Source organism: Alosa pseudoharengus, unplaced genomic scaffold (assembly GCF_046254945.1).
Source record: "Alosa pseudoharengus isolate Yale_2024_CS ecotype anadromous, Long Island Sound unplaced genomic scaffold, YU_APseudo_1.1 YU_APseudo_1.1_scf_15, whole genome shotgun sequence".
Lineage (NCBI taxonomy): Eukaryota > Metazoa > Chordata > Actinopteri > Clupeiformes > Clupeidae > Alosa > Alosa pseudoharengus.
The window spans coordinates 6,956,080-6,978,384 of NW_027468620.1; the positions used below are offsets into that span (position 1 = coordinate 6,956,080).

Below are 22,305 nucleotides of genomic sequence, written 5' to 3' on the forward strand. Positions count from 1 at the left end.
GGGGCCTGGAGGCCCCTGCCGCACCTGCGCAGCCAAAATGGCCGCCGGTGTCTTCTGCAGCTGGGCATAGCTTGCCAGCCTCTCTGTGGATGGAACGGGGGGGGGGGGAAGAAAAGAGGAGTTATTCAACAACAGCTATGTGTTACAGAGAGAGAGAGAGAGAGAGAGAGAGAGAGAGAGAGAGAATTTTTTTTTTAAAGTAATGATGTCAAATGGATAAAGCACTCATTATCTATTTAATCTAAGTTACTACTCTAATTTGCAATCATGCGCGTTTGAACGCAGTTCTGATGGAGGACCTGTGCCACTCATGCTTCTAATCATCCTCTTCCTGTCCGACAGGAAGGTCGGGGTTCTCATTAGCCATTACACCTACAGTGACAAATTCATCACACAACAACAAAAAAGAGTGGCTTAGCAACTAGGCTAGGTGCTCACTGGAATTTCAGACCAATAAACCACAGAAAATGTACCTTCGACAATCCTCACTACTTCATTTTGAATATATCTTCTAACTTCCTCCATGGATGCAGGATCACCCTGTGAGGGAAGGAGGAAAGGAGGGGAGAGGTGGGGGAGAGGCAGAGGAGGGTAGAGGAAAGAACAAAACATAAGCAAAACATGTTTAGCAGATTAAGAAAATACAATTACGAAGGCCACAGTCATCCATGTTTTATTCATGCCCGAGATGGCCGTGTCTGAGGAGATAAAAGGATGAATTGCACGTAACGGAATAATAATCGACTTGCCACATGCCATCTATCGCTGCCGATTGCTATGCCGCTGTTTGTGGGGAGCCTGTGTGGCAGAAAACACTGACACTGACAAACAATTGCTCCGCTAAAAATCCCTTTTCACAGTTCTTTACAGACTACTCAGTCTTATCCCCCCGTTGAGCCTAGGGGTATGATGGGCTCCTCGGTATTTATATATGCGTATAGCCCAGAGATTCAAATCTTTTCCATTTCTGAAAGGGGTTACTGGAATGTATGTGTATCAGTAATCGGGTCTTCAAAGGACTGTAATTCAACCCTGGCGCATGTAAAACAGATGCGGCTCTCATCCGTGGGGGCTGTGTGGAGAAACATCGCCGGAGCACGCGCAGATGTTATAGAAGCACGTCCATCTAGCTGAGGGACGCACAACGTCGTGCCAGTGCTCATGTGGTATGACCATCTGACTCCGCCGCCGGAGTAGAGAAGCACTGAATAGATTTATTTATCATCGTATCAGTGTACCTGTGGAGTGTCCAGCTCTGAGGTGCTGAGACATGGCGTCTTGCCCCCGCTTGGGTAACTGAGCCTAGCTGGGCTATGTCCACAGTGATGATTTATAGACGTGAGAGAGATGAGTACCGCCGGCCTGTGATGACACGCACAGGCCCAGGCAATCAGGAGAGCTGTGCACAGAGTTCAGTTCAGGATCTCAGCCCGCTCTGGGAGCGTGCTTGGTGGTTGCTGACTGTTACATAACCCGAGAGAGAAAGAGAAAGAGAGAGAGAGAGAGAGAGAGAGAGAGAGAGAGAGAGAGAGAGAGAGAGAGAGAGTATGTGTGTGTTTGGTCTTCACACGGAGGTAGATTTTCATCCTCTGCAGGGATTGTGGCTCACCCACCCACACCCTCAACATGCGCCCTCCACCACCCTCCTCCACACTATTCCCCACCACCACCCTGACACCACCACCACCTCCACCTCCTCCTCCACCTCCTCCTCCAGCACCAGTATGGGCACCGAGCTCCTCTCAGCTCCCCGGAGCCTGCAGGAGCAGCTTGATTGGGAGTGGGAGGCGTGTGCTGCACAGCAGAGATGCCACAGCAGGCTCCCACAGCCTGCCTCCCAGCCGCTTCCTGATGTTGCACAAACAACACAAAGGATGCTCCGCGTGTAGGAGCCCACGAGAGAGAAGAGAGGAGCAGAGAAGAGAAGAGAGAGAAAGAGAAGAGAGAGAGAGAGAGAGGGAGGGAGGGAAGGAGAGGAGATAAGAGGGGAAGAGAGTTCTAAGGTTCTCATTAATTACATGAACCTGTGAAGTTGATGTTTCATGCTTGACTGACACACAGTTACTGTACAAGTGAACCAAACAATTACCCAGCAAAGGATGTTCCACAGAGAGGCAGGCAGATGAGAGACCCAGATAGCGCAGACAAAGAGAGAAGCAGCCAGAGACGCTCTGATATCTTTAATTATATAATCTTTTGAAGTTCCTATTTATTGTATGACTGAAATAAACTAGCGTGCAGAGCACATCCATATCAGCTTATGAATGTGTCTACATCGCAATATGCACACACCCACAGACTCGCTGTTTCTTTGGCACTGTGGACGTGATTTGTGATCCGTCTTAACGTACCAGAAACCCTGGGAGTCCTGGGGTACCGGCGGGTCCTGGTGGACCTGGATCTCCCCTGTGTCCTTGGAGTCCGCCGGGCCCCCTCTGTCCTGGGGTACCTGGCTCTCCGGTCCGCCCCCTCTCCCCCTGCACGCCCCGCTCACCGGGGATGCCTGGATCGCCCTGCAACAACAAGGCACCCTCATCAAAAAACCCCACAAACACAAACACACACACACACACACACAAACAAACACAAACGGAAACACACACACACACACACACACAAGAGAGACATGTAAACACATTGACTAACAGAGGGCTCCACAGACTATCAACACATGCAGACCACATGGCACACAATGGCTGTGCTTTTCCCCCGTGTGAGCACTTAGAGCCCATCATTAGAGCATCACATTTCAATTAGGGCTCGTTATTAAAGACGTGTGGACACAGCGGATGGATGGCTGCACTGAATCATGCTATTCATTTGCCATTGTTTTCCCAACACAATGGCCCACAAATGTGCTCGGGCTTCCAGAACCTTATCTAAAATGTGTGCATGGCAGAGGGCTTTTTCCCCTCCTCTCCTCTCCTCTGCTCTCTCTCTTTATAATGTAGGGGGGACAAAGGAGACACATGCATGCATTAATATTCAACACTGCTAGTCTTCACATCAGAGTTTTGGCTTGACAGAGTGACGTTTTAGAGTGACATTCACATTTCTTCTTTAACATGTAAAATGGGTAGATGGGTAGTAGAGGTTGAGATCTTACACGTTCGCCTTTGGAGCCGCGGTCCCCGGTTCTACCTGTGGCACCCTGGGCAGGACAGAAGAGAGAGAAGAGCAGAGAAGTGAGTGACTGGACTGGGCTGGACTGGGCTGATCTGGTGGTGCTGACTGCAGCCTGGTCCTCTGCCATCCCCCTGGCAGAGCAGAGCATGCATACTGTGTGTGTGTGTGTGTGTGTGTGTGTGTGTGTGTGTGTGTGTGTATGTTTCTGTGTGTGTGTGTGTGTATGTTTGTGTGTGTGTGTGTGCCCGTGTGTGTGTGTGTACACATTTCTGTGTGTGTGTGTGTGTGTGTGAGTGTGTGTGTGTGTGTGTGTGTGTGTGTGTGTGTGTGTAACTCAGTTGGCTAAGTGGCTGCTGGGAGGGGGCCTGACCCTCAGGCAGTGCTGGCTTCGCCCACGCTCTCACCACTCAAACAACACACACACACATACATAGAAAAGCACACTGACAACACACACACACACACACACACACACACACACACACACACACACACACACACACACACACACACACACACACACACACACACACACACACACACACACACACACACACACACACACACCACTCTCAACCAAGGGCAACATGGCTTCAACCCACTGATGTGCTGCAACCTAGCCCACTCCTACCCTTTCAACCACATACACACAGATATACAGGGCGCACGTTCACAAATACCCACGCATACAGTACTTATGGCACACTTGTGGCGTAGGTCAACAGTTCTACAGACTCTAGTATAGAGTCTCACCTCACAAATACAGTACACATACCCATATGTACACACACACACACACACACACACACACACACACACACACACACACACACACACACACACACACACACACACACAGACACACACACAGAACTACTACCTATATGCACATCAATACACACATGCTGTAAAAGACTTCTGACATTCACACTTTTCATCGTGAGTGCTTAGAGGCATCTCTCTCTCTCTCTGTCTTCAGTCCGCTCAGAAGTTGCTGTATGGGACTGACCTCCCATGGGTGGACTTTGGCCTTGCCTTGTTGAGGTCTAAGACTGATTTGTTCTTTGACAGGCATCTGTTTATTGTGTCGGTTTTTGACTGTGTTCACACTAGTGACTTTTACACTTCAGTGTTACAAGCCTGGAGGCATTTTAGGGTGTCTCGGTTTGAACATTATGGCATAGATGAACCATTGTTTTCAAATCCTTTTTGGTCAAAAGCAGGGGTGACGTCTGCAAGCGTTGTATCCATGTTTAGCCAAGCAAAAATAACGAAACTTGGACACCTGCTTAATTTCACTGCTGGACGTTGGTTCTCTGTTCCTGAGCTCACATCTATGTTGGGCTGTAGGTCTGAAAGGGTGGTGGGAGATATACTGAGGAATCTAAAGGAAAGTTTTCCACAAAGCCTTGTAAACTGTGTTGATTGTTGGCTTGAGGGCGGTCCAGTTGATGCCCGGTTTCCTGATTTGTACATCACTCCCAACTGCCAAATACCGGATTCTACAGAGAGACTGCTCTCCTTCAAGGGGATGCAAGATGTGCATTTTGTTACAGCGGACAATAAACTTCTGTACAATGTTCTTGTTAAGTGTGCAAATGTTAATGTGCTCAGGGACAGGTGTGATACAAAGTGGAGGATTCACGGGGTAATCAAAACTTGCTACCCTCATGGAGGGTCCTGTACAAGGGTCCTATCCCTAAAAGATCTGGTGACCTTCAGTGGCGTGTGCTGCACGGTGCCATGGCCACAAAGGTCTTTGTAGCAAAACTGAGGTCTGATGTTTCCCCCATGTGCAGGTTTTGTGATGTCCCTGATACAATTTTCCACTGTTTTTGTGACTGCTCACAATTGGTTTCCTTTTTTCATCTTTTGGAGGCAGTGTTTCAAGGATTAGGCTTTACCTTCTCAAAAGAACTTTTCATTTGCGGGGTCAAGTACTCCAAAGCCAAAAAAGATCTGTGCGGCTGCCTGAACTTTCTAATTGGTCAAGCAAAGCTGACCATTTGGAAAGGGAATCGATTGGGGGAGGAGGGGATATCTGTGAACTTAGTGGAAATGTTTGAAGGGTTAGTGGAGTCGAGGGTCAGAGTGGAATATGCCTTCTTCCACGTTACAAATAACCTGGTAACTTGGTTTGGACGTAAATGGTGTGTGGGTAAAGGCTTGATCCATTTTTCTGATGATGGAAGACTGATTTTTAAATGGTGAAACAACAATCTGTACCACTGCTTTGCCGTGTGTATTAATGGGGATTGAGTAATTGATCCATAGTATGGTTCAATAAAAGGGATTTTAAAAGTCAAAAAGTCTCTGTCTCCCTCTCTCTCTCCATCTCTCTCTCTCTCCATCTCTCTCTCTCTCTCTCTCCATCTCTCTCTCTCTCTCTCCCTGCCTGAGCTGAGCTCTGAGTCTACTGCTCCTCCACTGTGCCTCACGTCTCCCTGTGAAACTGCTGCAGAGGCTTGTTGCAGCACCGGCTTAGCAAACTGATGAAATGGTGAGCGTCCCTCCAGATTCACACGCTGCATCTCTCCTACATCTCTCCCTCTCTCTCTCTCTCTCTCTCTCTAGCATGCTCTCACCATCATTCTCTTTCCATCTCTCACTCATGCTCACACTCTCTCTATCTCTCTCTCTCTCTCTGTCGTGCTCTGGCTGTCTATCTTTTTCTATCTCTCTTGCTCACACTTTCTCTCTCCCTCGCTCTCTCTCCCTTCACACCATCTGAGAGTGCCGTACACATGCAGAAAACACCTGTCACTGTGTTGGCATGTGTGCTGAAAGGCCCACTCCCCCTTCCCAGTCCACACACACACACACACACACACACACACACACACACACACACACACACACACACACACACAAACCCCCACCTCATATCAGCCTGCCCCCACATCAGGGTACTCCCCAAAATGCCGCTGGGAGCGTCTCTGTATCAATTTCCCTGCCATATCTGTGCAAAATACAATCTGCCGTTGTGTGGGTTTTAAAAGTGGGCTGGCTCTTTGAGGAAACTCTCCCTCTCCGATGCCCGCGTTCATTCGCGCTTTCCCATATTCCCACATGCATCACGGCGGAGGCTGGAATCCATCATCGTGCCCAGTGAGTTGTGTTTCCCTGGGCCTTTTAGTGGGAAGGCAAAAAATAATAATAATTAAAAAAAAATCTGAAATAAAAAAATAAACTTTCAGCCAAAAAGGAGAGAGAAGAAGAGGAGGATTTCTTGGGGAGGGGGTGGATTTGGATGAGATTTTTTTCCTGCCTGCTAGATGGCACTGTTGCCCCACTAAAAAAACACCGGCAGGGCTGGAGAGGCAGACAAGATGAGAAGTGGAGCTGAAGGAGTAGAGCATTTGATTAGCAGCCCTGCACCCTCCAACAGCAAGACGACCCAGAGAGATGGAGTCCTGCCAATGTGGGGGCATTATGACACGGAAGCTCTCTTACGTTCGAGCGCTCTCTAAACGAGTGTAATTCAGGTACACACACACACGCACACACACATACACACACACACACGCACGCTCGTGTCACACATCTAGCCTTGCATTTTTACACTGCCTAATCAGAGTAGAATATTTAGAGCAGAATCACCAGGTGTTATTTGACAATTATTAAAATCAGATGTGTTTGTCACAGTGTGAAACACACACAAGGTTTTCAGACGCCCTGTCAGCTGGTATTAGGAATGCATGTGTTTGTCTCTTTCACCAGTGTCAAAGCTAAGATACAGTTTTTGGACATGGAAAGCATTTTTTCGTTCTTTTCCTTTCCTTGCCACTGATCGTCTAATTAGCTAAATGTATTATTCATAGGCTACTGCCCTCAATAACCAGCATTTTTATGCCTGCCTGAAAGCATTAATATTGTGATTAGGATGGAAAAAACGGTCTCTTGTCGTTAAAAGCTTTAAGCGCTAATGCAGGGGCTTTGGTGTAATCTTATGATGCTGTGAGCGAGGCAGAACACTACATGACCAGGAGAGACGTGAACAGGACATGGAGCACCGAGAGAGAGAGAGAGAGAGAGAGAGAGAGAGAGAGAGAGGGAGAGAGCGAGAGACAGAGAGAGAGAGAGAAAGAGACAGAGAGAGAAAGAGAATGAGACAGACACAAACACATACACAGAAAGAGAGAAAGAGAGAGAGAGAGAGAGAGAGAGAGAGAGAGAGAGAGAGAGAGAGAGAGGGAGAGCCCTAAATAGCCCTGATAAGATGCTGGTGAGGACTGCCTTGAACATTCCATTGAAGCATCTGATACTAGTTCTACCTCAAAGCAAGGCCTCATTTCGTCCTCAGACTTCAATTATTTCTTAATGCTTGTTTGTAATGGCAACAGAGATAAAAGCTCTATTTAAATATAGAGGGCATGATGGTGGTGGTGGGGTGTGTGTGTGTAATATAATTGAATTATTTTAATTTGTTGGGTGTAATTGCAGTTGCAATGGTGCGTAACATTTCCATAGCCCGTCTGCAAATGAAGACAGTGCTGCTTTCAAATGATGTAACTGTTGGCGGCGTTGGGATGGATGTGTGTGTATGTGTGTGTGTATGTGTGTGTGTGTGTGTGCAGGATGGTTCCTTACCTCGTATCCAGGAATGCCATCTTTCCCAGGCCTCCCCTGCCAAGGCAAAAAGAGAGTGTGATAAGAGACGAGACAACCTTATCACGGCTGGCAGTTTGATTAGACTGCTACAGTTGCATTGTTTGTAATCTCCATACTTAATGAGATGGCCAGGCTGTGCACTAATGATACTTACCGCCATACACAAAGAAAAAAAATATCTGCTGCTCTCTAACAGCGGGGGTACAGCCCCAAAAAGACAAAATTATGTCCGCAAAAAGAAAATTAATTAGTTCTTATAATTGTCTGCCAACAAACCGTAGCTCATCAAGGCTACTCTTATCAGTCTTTTTTTTACTTAGTCAGCTTCATTTCTTGCAGACCAAATATTGTTTTGAAATGATGACACACCGGTTTGTGTGTGTGTGTGTTTGTGTGTGTATGTGCGGTTATGTGTACTGTATGTATGTGTGTAAGAGTGCATGTGTGTGTGTGTATGTTTATTTGTGTCTCTGTGTGTAAATGTATTTTTGTGTGTGTATGTATGTGTGTGTGTGTGTGTGTGTGTGTGTGTGTGTCTAAGAACTTGACATGCTTACAGGAGCACCATGGGGTCCCTCCGGTCCTGGGAATCCTGTTTCTCCTATTGGCCCTCGTTCACCCTGCCAAACAGCAGAAGACAACACAGAGTCAAAAACAACAGCAGCAATCATGAGAGGCCGGCATCTGCCCATGTGTGAGACTGTGTGACTGACAGCAGATGAACTACACAGAATGAGAGAGAGAGAGAGAGAATAGACAGACATGGAGTAATAGATGGAGGAAGAGAAAGAGGGAGAGATTGACAGAAAGATAAATAAATAAGGAAGAAAGGAAAAGAATGATGCAGAGAGGGAGAGAGAGAGGAGGATAGAGACAAAGAGAAAAGAGGGAGAGAGAGAGGAAGAGAGGAAAAAGAGAAGAGAGGGAGACAGAGGAAGAGAGAGTGTGTGTGTGCGTGTATGTGTGTGTGCGTGTATGTGTGTGTGTGTGTGTGTGTGTGAGAGAGAGAGAGACAGAGAGTGAGAAAGTAGAGTAAATCTCACCGGCTCGCCTGGGATCCCCGGCTCTCCACGCGGCCCTGGCTTCCCCTGTCAGTCACCAGGGGACAGACGGATGAAAGAGCTTGTTAGTTAGAGCACACCTACTACGTACACACACACACACACACACACACACACACACACACACACACACACACACACACACACACACACACACAAACACACACACCCTACAGCTCCCTACCACCTCTGCAGACAAGAGATCAGACTGAGGCTTTGTGGAGGGAGGCAGGGTTGAGAACTGGCTTTTTGCGCCATTTGATCTTCCACAAAAGCTCCCGTCTCTCAGAGCAGGTCTCCTACACAGCTACATAACATTAGGAGCCATCCACCAAGCAGTGCAGAGTGAACAAAGACTACACCTTTAATGTGTTATACTGCACCCTCATGTGTTATACCAAAGACTGCACCTTTAAACTACACCCTCATGTGTTATACCAAAGACTGCACCTTTAATATGTTATACTACAGTCTCATGTGTTATACCAAAGACTGCACCTTTAAACTACACCCTCATGTGTTATACCAAAGACTGCACCTTTAAACTACACCCTCATGTGTTATACCAAAGACTACACCTTTAATATGTTATACTGCACCCTCATGTGTTATACCAAAGACTGCACCTTTAAACTACACTCACATGTGTTACACCAAAGACTGCACCTTTAACGTGTTATGTTTATATCACACCCTCTTGTGTTATACTAAATGTTATACATTGCAACGTATGGTGTTAATGGAATGGTTTTTCATGGTAAATTAGGAGTGAAATGTTGTGACCACAGCTTTCCCCTGGTGCCTTTCATCGCAAGTGTCCTGAACACCATTATGGAACTGCTCACCGTGTTACACAGAACTAACACAACACAGCACCTGCCGTGCGTTACACTGCACGTTATATGCGATAACACACGTCTTTTCGGGGCATACGAGTTGAAAGGTGGCTGGAATAGGGGTGTGAAATGCTGTGTAGGCAGCTTACCCCAGGGCCGGGAGTCCCTGGAGGGCCTGGCATGCCCGGATCCCCCTGGAAAAGAGCAGGTAATTCCTCTGTTAACATCTAATCAGCCTGTGTGAAGGTGAGCTACACACACACGCACACACACACACAAACACACCATGCATGAACTCCCTGGCTGAGTGGTTATGGGCCACGCTGTGCTGGGGAAGAGAAAACCTGTCCTCTGTAAAAGCTCTCATTTGAGACGGCAAATTGCCAAGCAGCACACACATGCTCCCAATGGTGATCCACGTGGATTTTTGGATTAATGAACTCATTGGGACTTTTTTCCCCCCATTTATGTGTGTGTGTGTGTGTGTGTCTACATTGTAAAATAAACAGTTCTGCAGTGCGGTTGTGGAGCCTCGGAGGAGCATCCAGCTCCTGTGTGTGTGTGTGTGTGTGTGGCTGTGTGTGTGTGTGTGTGTGTGAGGTCGATACAGCCACTATATCTTGATGCCGGGCCTCTGGGGGAGCCTGTGCTGTCCGTTTGATGTGACAACTGAAAGCATCCTACTCATGCAGCCGCACCACGGTTCCCAGTGCTCCACCACAAATTAGAATTCAGATGAGGAAGTGGGCTGTATGTGTGTGTGTGTGTGTGCGTGTGTATGTCATATCTCTATCTCTCTCTTTTCTCATCTCTTTCCTCTCCCTCCCAGTCTCCCTTACCCCACATTTCTCCCTCTCTCTCTCTCTCTGGCTGTCGTTTTCTCTCTGGTTCCTTTTCTGTTTTTTCCTCCCCTCGCCAGTTCTTAAAGGCAAATCATGCAGAAACATCCAAGGGGGATGGAGTCGCCCCCATCTTACACCCCCCCCCCCCATCTCCCCTCCCCCCTCCGTCTCCTGTCGGGCCCCTCGCTGGTGTGCCAGGGTTGGTACAGTAATGTCACACAGTCCCTGAGTAGTGAAACACACTGAGGCTGGAGAGAGAGACAGTGGAATAAGAGAGTGGGAGAGGGAGAGAGAGAGAGCAGAGTGAGGGAGGGAGAGAGTAGGAGAGAGTGGAAAGAGAGAGAGAGCAGAGTGAGAGAGAGATAGAGAGAGATAGAGAGAGTGGAAAAAAGAGAGAGAGAGCAGAGTGAGAGACAGAGAGAAAGAGAGCAATAGAGAGAACAGAAAGAGATAGAAAGTGGAAAGAGAGTGAGAGAGAGAGAGAGAGAGTAGAAAGAGAGAGAGAGAGAGAGAGTGAGTGCTGCGTACGGGAGGCTTACAGTGGCCTCCCTCTAATCTGGTTAGGTCATGCGGGATGAGAGGCTGCTGCTGTGGCACGCTGGAGAGAAGCAGAGAGCGGGCGGACAGGGAGGCGGCTTTCACAGAGGCTTACCTTGGCACCAGGCAGTCCCTCGAGCCCCGGCAATCCCATGGCACCCGGCTCCCCCTGGCACAAAAGACACATGGCTTCAGCACCGAGCAGTGGGGGGCGTGGGAGGACGAGCGGACAGAAATAGCAATAGAAAAATGGCAGCGTGTGTGTTTCTGTATGTGTGTGTGTGTGTGTGTGTGTGTGGGTGTGGGTGTGTGTTTGTGAGAGAGTGAGAGAGGGGCAAGTCTTTGCAGGTCTCCTTTATTCAAAAAAGCCACGTGTTCAAATATCCACAACATAAAAATAGACATAAAAAAAACTCTCTTTAAGAGGGAGATATTCTATAAATGAACTCAAATAAGTTAGGGAAAGAGAGTGACAGAGAGAGGTTGGTAGGACGATGGTGGCATGCCAGGAACAGAGGGAGGGATAAGAGTTAAAGAAGGATAGAGGAGAAAGAGAGATGGAGAGAGAGAGATGGAGAGACAGAGAGAGCAGTAGTCTTGGGAGTGTAATGACTTGTCTGCTGTGACGAATTTTGGGTCTTGGCGTATGTACCGCGGGGATTTAATGTAATGAGGAAAACATTAGCTGGATGCCTGGGATTTCAATTAAAAATCTCTTGCTTATCTCTCCACAACACTTTGGCAGGCCGCGCCACTAATTCCAGGACTTTCTGTCCCGCGACAAGCGAGACACAGAGGTCTGCCGTATCCCATCTCTGTCTCGTTCTCCTCCCCTTCTGTCTATCTGCTGCCGTGGCGACTGTGCCAACCCACCGGAACAGCATTTCAGACCAGCGTGGCGTTTATCGGCCACCATCTTCTTGTGAAAACTACCTTGCTAGCACTGAGGCCGTGGGAAGCCGAGGGGAATATAGTGGGGCTCCTCTGGCCTGGCCTGTGCTTGAGGAATGAGGAATGGGATTACTGAGGTAACGGACCGGCGAGGTGCACACACAGCACTACAGTGGTCATTACAGCACGTGTAGGCTGTTGGGAGGGTGGTGGTGGCGAGGTGTGTGTGTGTGTGTGTGTGTGTGTGTGTGTTTTTGTGTTTGTTTGGGGAGGGGGTAGTGTGTCCAGGAGTAATGCGTAGCAGAGAGAGAGAGAGAGAGAGAGAGAGAAAGAGAGCGAGAGAGCGCAAGCATGAGTAGTGAGACAGATTGGGGCAATTGTGCCAGCTTCAGGGCTGTGGGGACTATTTATTCAAATGTCAAATTAACATCCCGGTGAAAAATTGCTTGATGCTAGAACAACTGCAGTTGCGATTGCCCCCACGAGGAAGTTGAAGGTGGGGGAATTGTATGTATGTATGTGTGTGTGTGTGTGTGTGTGTGTGTGTGTGTATGGGGGGATGAAGCTGGGCTCTGTGTCGCTGTATTGCTGCTGCCGGCACTGTTTCTATTGAGTTGTTGGGGGTGGGAGGGTATTCTGCTCACGGATCAAACACAGAGGGTTCACCAGTTCCCGCTGGCAACAGGATGTGTCGAGGCAATTTGATTTTGGCATATGCCTGTGTGTGTGTGTGTGTGTGTGTGTGTGTATGTGTGTGTGTGTGTGTGTGTGTGTGTTTCTTTTGTGAATGGAACTGCTGAGCAGGGTTGTGGTTGAATGACCCCCCCCCCCCCCGCCCCCCCGTTCACGCAAATACACACACACACACACACACACACACACACCTTCTCTCTCACACTCTTTCTCCATCTCTCTCTCTCTCTCACGCACGCACACACACACACACACACACACACAGTGACACTTAGGATTTCACATAATGAGAGTCTGTGGGCTAACACTCACCACTCTCCCCTCATCTCCTTTGGGCCCCTGAGAGAGAAAACAGAAGAAGATTAGGAAATGCAACCACGCCACCAACTAATCACCAACTCCACCACGCCACCAACTCATCACTAACTCCACCACGCTACCAACTCATCACTAACTCCACCACGCTACCAACTCATCACTAACTCCACCACGCTACCAACTAATCACCAACTCCACCACGCTACCAACTAATCACCAACTCCACCACGCTACCAACTCATCACCAACTCCACCACGCTACCAACTCATCACCAACTCCACCACGCTACCAACTCATCACCAACTCCACCACGCTACCAACTCATCACTAACTCCACCACGCTACCAACTCATCACCAACTCCACCACGCTACCAACTCATCACTAACTCCACCACGCTACCAACTCATCACTAACTCCACCACGCTACCAACTCATCACTAACTCCTTCCTTAGGCACTGAGACCTGGGACCTGAGAGAAAACAGAAGAAGATTAGGAAACGCAACCACGCCACCAACTAATCACCAACTCCACCACGCCACCAACTAATCACCAACTCCATCACACAACCACGCCTCCAACTAATCACCAACTCCACCACGCCACCAACTAATCACCAACTCCACCACACAACCACGCCTCCAACTAATCACCAACTCCACCACACAACCACGCCACCAACTAATCACCAACTCCACCACAACAACCACGCCACCAACTAATCACCAACTCCATCACACAACCACGCCACCAACTAATCACCAACTCCACCACGCCACCAACTAATCACCAACTCCACCACACAAACACGCCACCAACTAATCACCAACTCCACCACGCCACCAACTAATCACCAACTCCACCACGCCACCAACTAATCACCAACTCCACCACACAACCACGCCACCAACTAATCACCAACTCCACCACGCCTCCAACTAATCACCAACTCCATCACACAACCACGCCACCAACTAATCACCAACTCCACCACACAACCACGCCACCAACTAATCACCAACTCCACCACACAACCACGCCACCAACTAATCACCAACTCCACCACGCCACCAACTAATCACCAACTCCACCACGCCATCGACTCATCACCAACTCCACCACGCCACCAACTAATCACCAACTCCACCACGCCATCGACTCATCACTAACTCCACCACGCCACCGACTCATCACTAACTCCACCACGCCACCGACTCATCACTAACTCCTTCCCTACGCACTGAGACCTGGGACCTGGGAAGCACAAGACACCATTCTACACACAGTCCATTACATGTCTGTTTGGCCTTTACCCAGACCTTATGGAAACCTGTGAGGCAACCAGGCAGGTCTGACGTCCATCAGCACCATTTGGCAAGAGGCACACACGTGCTCTCCCCTCACACTGCTCAAGTGATCCACAAGTGATCCAGCTGAGACAGTAGTCTTTCTCTCTCTCTCTCACTCTGCTCTCTCTCTCTTTCCACTCTCTCTCTTTCTCTCTCTCTCTCACTCTGCTCTCTCTTTTTCCACTCTCTCTCTCTATCTCTCTCTTTCTCTCTCTCTCTCACTCTGCTCTCTCTCTTTCCACTCTCTCTCTCTATCTCTCTCTTTCTCTCTGCTCTCTCTCGCCCTCTCCCACTCTCTTATTCCACTGTCTATCTCTCTCTCTCTCTCTCTCTCTCTCTCTCTCGCTCTGTAGATTAGTGGCCTTTTAGCCCACCATACGTTACTTTCCTCCATCATCTGCACCCTGAGTGGACTCTTAGTATTCAGCTCGTCGTTGCTCATCGATGGGGCGGGACAGGTAAAGGTTGTATCACTTGGGGTCAGGGAAGGTCAGACCTCCCTCTGGACACCTCCTCTGACACTTGTAAAAAGCTGGAGACTTTTTTTTTTCACTTACTCAACAGAGCTTCGAGTGGCTTCTTTTCCCCCCCGCATTCTCACTCTCCCCCATTTTCATGTCCTTTGCAGCCTGCTGATAAGTCAGGGAAGTGTTTTCTGCCCCCCCCCCCCCCCCCCCCCCCATGCCTTCTTGGGGACTCTGTGAGGAGACGTCGTCTCTCTCCATGGGGTGAGGCTGCATTACAGACGGCCTGATAAGTCTATGCGTCAGGGGGGTTTGATAAGCAAATCAGATGCCGGTACAGGCAGGCTACCACACTCACACACACACACACGCACGCACACACGCATGCACACACACACACACACATATACACACACATATACACACACACACACATACGCTCGCTTGCTTCTAATGCTCTGCATTTCAATTATGCTTGCCTTACACCTTCAGTCTCCCAGGCATCTGTCACAGCCTCAGACTGCAGATGCTTCCCTCTTAACTCTGAGAGACACCCAGCTGCGTTACAACTACGTTTGAACATGCAAAGTCCAAATGCATTACACAACACCACAACGGTGATATGATTGGCATCTGACTGGCTTGACGCCATAAATCAAACACAATATAATATCTGAATAGAACAAACTGGATCCACTTGACAATGTAAAATCCATATGATGAGACACGTTAGAGTAATACTTACAGGGAGACCTGGCGGTCCTGGTTGTCCAATGCTGGCTCCCCCACTCTAAGGGAAGAGAATTTATGGTATATCATTTACACTATCGTAAAGGCAATATAGGTAAAACAATTTATGGATTTATTCAGGTGCCTTGACTTGTGATGTCAGATTAATAATTTATACTCTGACTTGATGTCTGTAAAATGGATTAAAAAAAACACTTTTGAAGGTAGCAGGCACTGCTTGATGTTTGTGAACATGTGTATGTGTGAGGTAACTGAGGGAGATTGGACTTACCTGTAGTTTGTACAGACTGCTCATCCCTTTGCCCTCCACATAGGGAACGCCCTGCACATGAAAAATGAATCAGAGTGAACACAACATAAACAGCCTTCGCTCCTCTCATCTCATCTTCTCTCCTCTCCTCTCCTCAGCAGGCCTGAGCTGTTTACAAGCCCCCCCACCCCCCCACCCACCCACACACACACACACACACACACACACACACACACACTGGGTACATTAGCAGCACTCTGTTAAGTCCTAACAGCAGCATGAAGCAGATCAATAGGAGAGCCAGCCCATAATCACAAAAAATAAAAAGGAGAAAAGAGAGAGAAAGAGAGACAGAGAGACAGAGCAAAAGAGGGAGAGAGAGAGAGAGAGAGAGAGAGAGAGAGAGAGAGAGAGAGAGAGAGAGAGAGAGAGAGAGAGAGAGAGATAGACATACTTTTCAGGGTGAGATTTTATCACCAGCGTAGGAACACATTGATCTTTGAGGCAGGGGAAGAAAATAAAAAAAATAAAAATAAAGAAAGACTCAGGGGTGGGGGTGGGCGCTAGAAAAAACGTGAGAACTGGTTGCAGCGAGAGCCCAAAGAGCAAAGGGGCTGGGCTTTTATGGGCCTGGTGATGGATAGGGTTTTTTTACTGGAGTGGAAAAGCATGATGCTGACCCTGGCCTTTTCACAGACGAGAGCAGAGAAGAGAGGAGGAAAGAGGATAGAGCAGGGAGGAGAGGAGAGTGGAGGAGACTCGAGAGGAGGAGAAGGGAGGAGAGGGGAGAGAAGAAGAGGAGAGGAGAGAGAAGGGAAAGGCAGGAGAGGAGGAGAGCAGAGAGCAGAGAAGAGAAACCATGAGAGGGAGGCTAGCGTTGTTGTGTCTGAGGCCAGAGTTCACGAGTCTGTGGTGGGCACGGTGGAGCGTGAGCTGGGGAGGGGTGGGGGGGTGGTCAGGGGGACCGGACGTTCAAGGGGGTGTCTGATGAATTATAGATCTACCACTGGAACTTCTTACCTAAAGGTCTCAGAAAGGTGTGTGTGTGTGTGTGTGTCTATGTGTGTGCCTTTGTGTGTGTGGGAACGTGTCTGTTTGTGAATGTGTGTGTATGTGTGTTCCATTTCTGTATGATTGTGTGTGTAGTTGTGTGTGTGTAGGTGTGTGTGTGTGTGTGTGTGTGTGTGTGTGTGTGTGTGTGTGTGTGTGTGTGTGTGTGTGTGTGTGTGTGTGTGTGTGGTATGTGTGAGTTGCAGGGGGTCACACAGGCCTAAGGTCTCGCAACCACCATGGCGTTTTCGCACACTTTCATCTTATCATTTTATCAACTGTCTTTGATGTGTGAGGGCACGGATCGCCGCAGAGACGGCGGAGTCTTAAATGCCCCCATGCTCGTCCACTAATAGAGGTTAAGATCTCAGACCTGCGCTGACCCCTTACCTGGGTTTGATCTTCAGCTGAAAAGGAAAAATTACTGCCACTCTTTTCAACTTTAAAGAGAAAAACACTTGATGCACTGAGCTCTTGATGGAGGAGTGTGGTTGATGCTACTGTATCTGTCACACAAATCTCTCAGACCCTCTTCATATGGAGTGTCTTTCAGTACGCTTTATTTTATACTGGAGTCATTTACAAGTACAAAGTGCTTCTGATTTTCATACATCTTTTTAAAAAATGTACTTCAGGTAGATATTCGATTTGGGGCTAATTATGTGTAATAACATTTACTTATACACTTACACACAAAGCAAATAAAGCATATGTTCAGCAGTTATAAGATATGCAATAAGGATACTTGATATGAAGTGGGATCATGTGTTTTAGCTGTGTCAATTTACTGGGCGGCATGCTTGTGAAGACCCTGTTCCAGTGGGTCAGTTTAAGGTCAGGCTTTAACAGAACTCACCGGAGGGCCTGGGAGACCGGGTCTGCCAGGGGTTCCTTCATTACCCTGCAAAACACAGACAGCGACAAGGGAAATGAGAACATGTGCAACCATGGAAACAAACAGGCAGAGAGTCTACTTTAAAGTTAAAGTTCTATCTCACGGTCATGGGAGAAATTACAGGTGACTTTGGGATTGTTAGTCATTCACTGACTCTACTTGTATACAAATCTACTGTACATGTGGGCTTGCATTTTCCTCTTGTGCAATCTGAGTTCACCACGCCTCTGCAGCCCATATAGTGCATCCATAGTCCTCATCTGAAGTGCATCAGTGCCTTTCAATGGTGGGGATAAAGCATTTACATCGTGTCTCTCCGTTACTCGTGTGTGTGTGTGCGTGTGTGTGTGTGTGTGTAGGGGGTCTCCACTGTGTGGGGCCTTTATTCTCTGGTTTGGGCTGCGGCATGAATACTAATGTCACTCTGGGGCTAAGGTAGGGGAGACTTGTGTGTGGAGATTGAATACACCTCTGACTCTATCGGATTATTCCTCAGCATGGCCTCCTAGATGACAGAGGACGATACTTCTCTCTCCTTCGCTCTCTCTGTCTTTTTCTCTCTCTTTCTTCAACTCTTTTTCTCCTCCCGTCTACCCCTCTTTCTCTCCCTTTTCTACCCCTTCCTTCTCTTTCTCTCCCCCTTTCTGCAAAGTTTCAGGGAGCTGGGGGCATGCGGTGCTTATCCAATACATCAAGAGGCATATTCAATCTCAACTTTGCATGCTGCTCCTCCGAATTTCATTACCAGGAAGTTCACCCTTGTTTTCCGCAAAGATGGAGCCGACGTGAACTTGGGCGTTGCTGGTGGTGCGAGTCGGAGTGTTGGCATATTGTATGATGGGAATATAAAGCCGAAGCTACGGCGTGCGTTCGTGCGTTCGCTGAGGCGTGTATTTGTGGTTCACTATGATTGTGACTACTTGAAGCGGTGCTTAAACCGGGAACAGAGCATGAATACTTTGAACTGTAAAAGAACTGTTAACCTAAACTTTGAATGCGTTTAGAAAAAAAAAATAAACATACTCTTTCTCCCTTTGCCCCCGGTGGGCCAACAGGGCCAGATCTTCCAACTGGACCCTGAGGATAAACAAGCGTTATTATCACAAACATTGAAAACACAAGTCGGCTAAAAAGAAGTGCTTACGGTAATTCTTATCTAAGATGGACAGTTCTTAGGTGTATGTGTGTGACTGTCCTCTACTCACGGGAGCACCAGTGTGGCCGGTAGCACCAGGGAATCCAGGTACACCTGGGGGCCCCTGGAGAAGGGAAGAGAGGGAGAGAGAGAGACAAAGAAAAAGAGAGGAGAAACAGACAGAAAAAGAGGGAGAGAGAGACAAAGAAAAATAGGAGAGACAGAAAGAAAAAGAGGAAGAGAGAGAGAGAGAAGAGAGAGAGAGAGATCCATACATACAAAATCCATACATTCAAAATTTACATTCATGCCAATAAAGCTTGTTGAATTGAATTGAATTGAATTGAGAGAGAGAGACAAAGGAATAGCCAACATTCAATGCTGCTGATGAGCAACCAGAACACTTTGTATCATCAGAATCAGATCCAATTCCAACTCTGAAATCCCCTTCAGAGAGAGAACTCATGCAGCCTGGGGAATATCTATTCAGACATCTTTTTGAGACATCTAAAACAGTGTGTCCTTGTGTGTGTGTGTGTGTGTGTGTGTGTGTTTTTTTTGACGATTTCTTTCGTCTGTGTACGCACCTCGTCTCCTTTGTCGCCCATTGGCCCCGGGAATCCGCGCTCTCCTTTCACTCCCTGCGGTGTCAAGTGACAGGTTTCAAAAGCAGGTGGTTAAGAAGGTGGGGAAAAAAACACAAAAGGCAAGCTGCCATTCTTCACACCTCAACTCTATTTCATCCTCTGTCATCACCTGTCTATTCACAATCTAGCTCCGTGGCTTCTGCTACCAGTCTGTGTTCCTATAGCAAGACCTGAGCTTTCAATACTGCCACAGTGATTACACGGGACTCAATGTCAAACATATCACATTGCAGCCATGGCAACAACTGCATCCACACATACCAGCTGGGAGCACAACCAGCAACAACACCAACAGGATGGTTTAATGCAAGGGACAGTGACAAGAGATCAATGTATAGAAAAAAAGAAACAAATAATACGCCACGCTTTTCCAATCCATCTGACTAATCGGTACAGAATGGCGCGCATCTGCGGTACTGTTTGTGCTGCAACTGAGCGATATCAGCTATCAGTGAATGTAATTTACTTGAATTAGCCCTTGCTGAAAGCCCTGCTTGTTTTGGCTGGGGCCACTGTCTGTGTGTGGGTGGTAGTTATTTGCGGACGTGAGGTCTGGGTTATAAAATGACGGCCGCCCGCATTGTTGTGCTTTGAACGAGTGCTGGGTGGGTCACAGCTCGGGCCGGCCTCAGTGCCGAGCGTGCTGTGCTGCTTTACCTTGGGGCCCTCTATCCCTGGATGACCAACTGGACCTCGAAGACCCTGATCGCCCTGTTGGGGAAAATAAACACACCACATTTACATGAGTAGATGCATAGCCATGGACAAAGGCAAAGAGAAGAACATGTCATGCACATTGACATTCACACACACGCCCACTCACCCATACAGTGCATTCATGTGCTGTGGTAGATGATGGATTTAGAAATCAAAAACACCTATAAAACTATACAACGGCACCATAACACCATGTTACTGTTTTCCAATACTATCCACTCACAACGTTTTCCCTCTTTTTCAGCAATATCACGAGTCAAAGGTGACCCAGACGGAGCCCATTAGACCGACACCTCCCGGGGGGCAACACTCAGGCGCGCTGAGGTAAGTTGTCGGAAACACAGATAGGGTTCAGTAACCTGGCGCAACAGCTATCCATCGGCCCTGTGCCACGGTCTGACCACCTACCTTCTCGCCCTCCATGCCCTGGACACCGGTCAGCCCGGGAGAACCCTTCTCACCCTTCTGGCCGGGCAGCCCTGGCACCCGCGTCTGGCAAACGCTGCAGGCATTCTGCCAACACACGAACATGGATACACACACACACACACACACACACACACACACACACACACACACACACACACACACACAGAAAGAGAAAGTAGACCCAGTGCTGAGTGTAGGTTATTAAGGCTATTGTGCTCTGTGCATAGAGGATTTCAGCCTGCTAAACGGTGGAGGTAGATGGTGGTGAAAAGGATTTGGAAAGAGAGGCCATTTCCGAACCTTGCCCAAACAATAGCTATGATTGGCTCTTGAGAAACGTAGGTTGAATAGTCTGCCTCCATAACTCTTAATAAAATATGTAGAAATGAAACCAAAAACATCTACCTGGTGACTCAAAACCAGGATGTGTCACATCCACCTGTGGTTACGCTTGGATTGAAAAACTACTTTCTTTCATTGAACTGTGCCTCAAAAATTGGTCTGAACTACACTTAGTTTTGTGTTCATAACCTTTCATTTCAGAGGGGGAAACAAAAGAGAAGTTTCATTTATGACAATCAGAGATTTAATCAAGAACTTTAAACCCCATTCCTCTAGCGGCTCGGTCCCCAGAGGAGGATCACATGGCCTCCGTAAAAAAGCATTTTCTGAGGTGCAAATGAAAGAGAAACCTCATCTGCCTCCTCTTTAACATGTGTGCATGTGAGGGAGAGAGAGAGAGAGAGAAAAAAAGACACTTTCTTTTCTTCTTTTTCTGCCCCCTCTTTAATGTGTGTGCATGTGAGGGAGGGAGAGAGAGAAAGAGAGAGAGAAAAAAGACAGTTTCTTTTCTTTCTCTTTAGCTTTTCGCTCTCTCTCTCTCTTTCTCCCCCTCCGCATAATCAAAGGTTTCCGGTTCCAAGGGACCTTTTTGGGGATCTGGAGGAGAGGAGAAGAGTAGCGGTGGCATTTCACATTCTGTTTAGAGCTGCTTACAGTGGAGACGCTTCTGCCCAAGCGCCTTTTGAAGTTAGCAATTTCGCCGTGCATTAGCCGGCCTTGATGAATAGGTGAGAAGCGGAGGATGTTTCGACCTGAGCACTTAGAGTGCACCTAAGTCTCTCCCTGCATTACAGTCAATTAGTACATTACACTAGGCTGAGGCTGACATGGAAGATGGGCAATCTGGGAGAACTGGGGGAGGTGGTTTGTGTGCATCTGTAAGGGAGGACATTATCTGAATGCTGCCTTGTTCAGCCTTCAACATTTTTACATGTGTCTTTGAGGAAGATGACAAAGCATGTCTGATAACTGGACTGTTATGATATTCTTTTTTTGTGTGTGTGTTCAGTGGACACTGCTGGGCTTAGAGTTAGCAAAGGCAGATAAAAAAATATGCTGGTCAAAAACAAACACTTTGGTGGAAAATAACTTAAGGTAAGGTATATAACGATAAGGTAAATAACAACAATAATAAGAGGTTCAACGTCTTCTTATTGAATGTACTTTTCTTCATTCCTCTGTTGTTGTTTTTCTTGTCTTCCAGTTTGTGACCGTGACATAAAAAGGCAAGCCTCGTGACAAGACTGCAGTGCCTTCGAGCCAAATGCAGATTTTCATCAAAAAAAGACGACAGAAGAAAGAAGAAAACTCTTCTGCGGCCAGATGTGGCCTTGTCGGAGCCTCCCCCCACCCCACATCA

General features: G+C 47.8%; 1 protein-coding gene across 1 annotated transcript in view; it reads right to left on the reverse strand.

Moving 5' to 3' along the window:
• Positions 1-316: 316 nt before the first annotated feature.
• Positions 317-22,305, reverse strand: part of LOC143124739 (uncharacterized) — a 117,900-nt gene continuing 95,911 nt past the window's right edge. The window contains exons 37-54 of the mRNA XM_076286448.1: positions 20,583-20,687; positions 20,115-20,168; positions 19,398-19,451; positions 18,881-18,934; positions 18,699-18,752; positions 17,637-17,681; positions 15,752-15,802; positions 15,476-15,520; positions 12,910-12,936; positions 11,129-11,182; positions 9,784-9,828; positions 8,781-8,825; positions 8,295-8,357; positions 7,717-7,752; positions 3,107-3,151; positions 2,352-2,513; positions 474-540; positions 317-372 (exon numbers count right to left, since the gene is read on the reverse strand). Coding sequence (XP_076142563.1) covers positions 317-372; positions 474-540; positions 2,352-2,513; positions 3,107-3,151; positions 7,717-7,752; positions 8,295-8,357; positions 8,781-8,825; positions 9,784-9,828; positions 11,129-11,182; positions 12,910-12,936; positions 15,476-15,520; positions 15,752-15,802; positions 17,637-17,681; positions 18,699-18,752; positions 18,881-18,934; positions 19,398-19,451; positions 20,115-20,168; positions 20,583-20,687 — 1,062 coding nt within the window. The remainder of the gene's footprint in view (positions 373-473; positions 541-2,351; positions 2,514-3,106; positions 3,152-7,716; positions 7,753-8,294; positions 8,358-8,780; positions 8,826-9,783; positions 9,829-11,128; positions 11,183-12,909; positions 12,937-15,475; positions 15,521-15,751; positions 15,803-17,636; positions 17,682-18,698; positions 18,753-18,880; positions 18,935-19,397; positions 19,452-20,114; positions 20,169-20,582; positions 20,688-22,305) is intronic.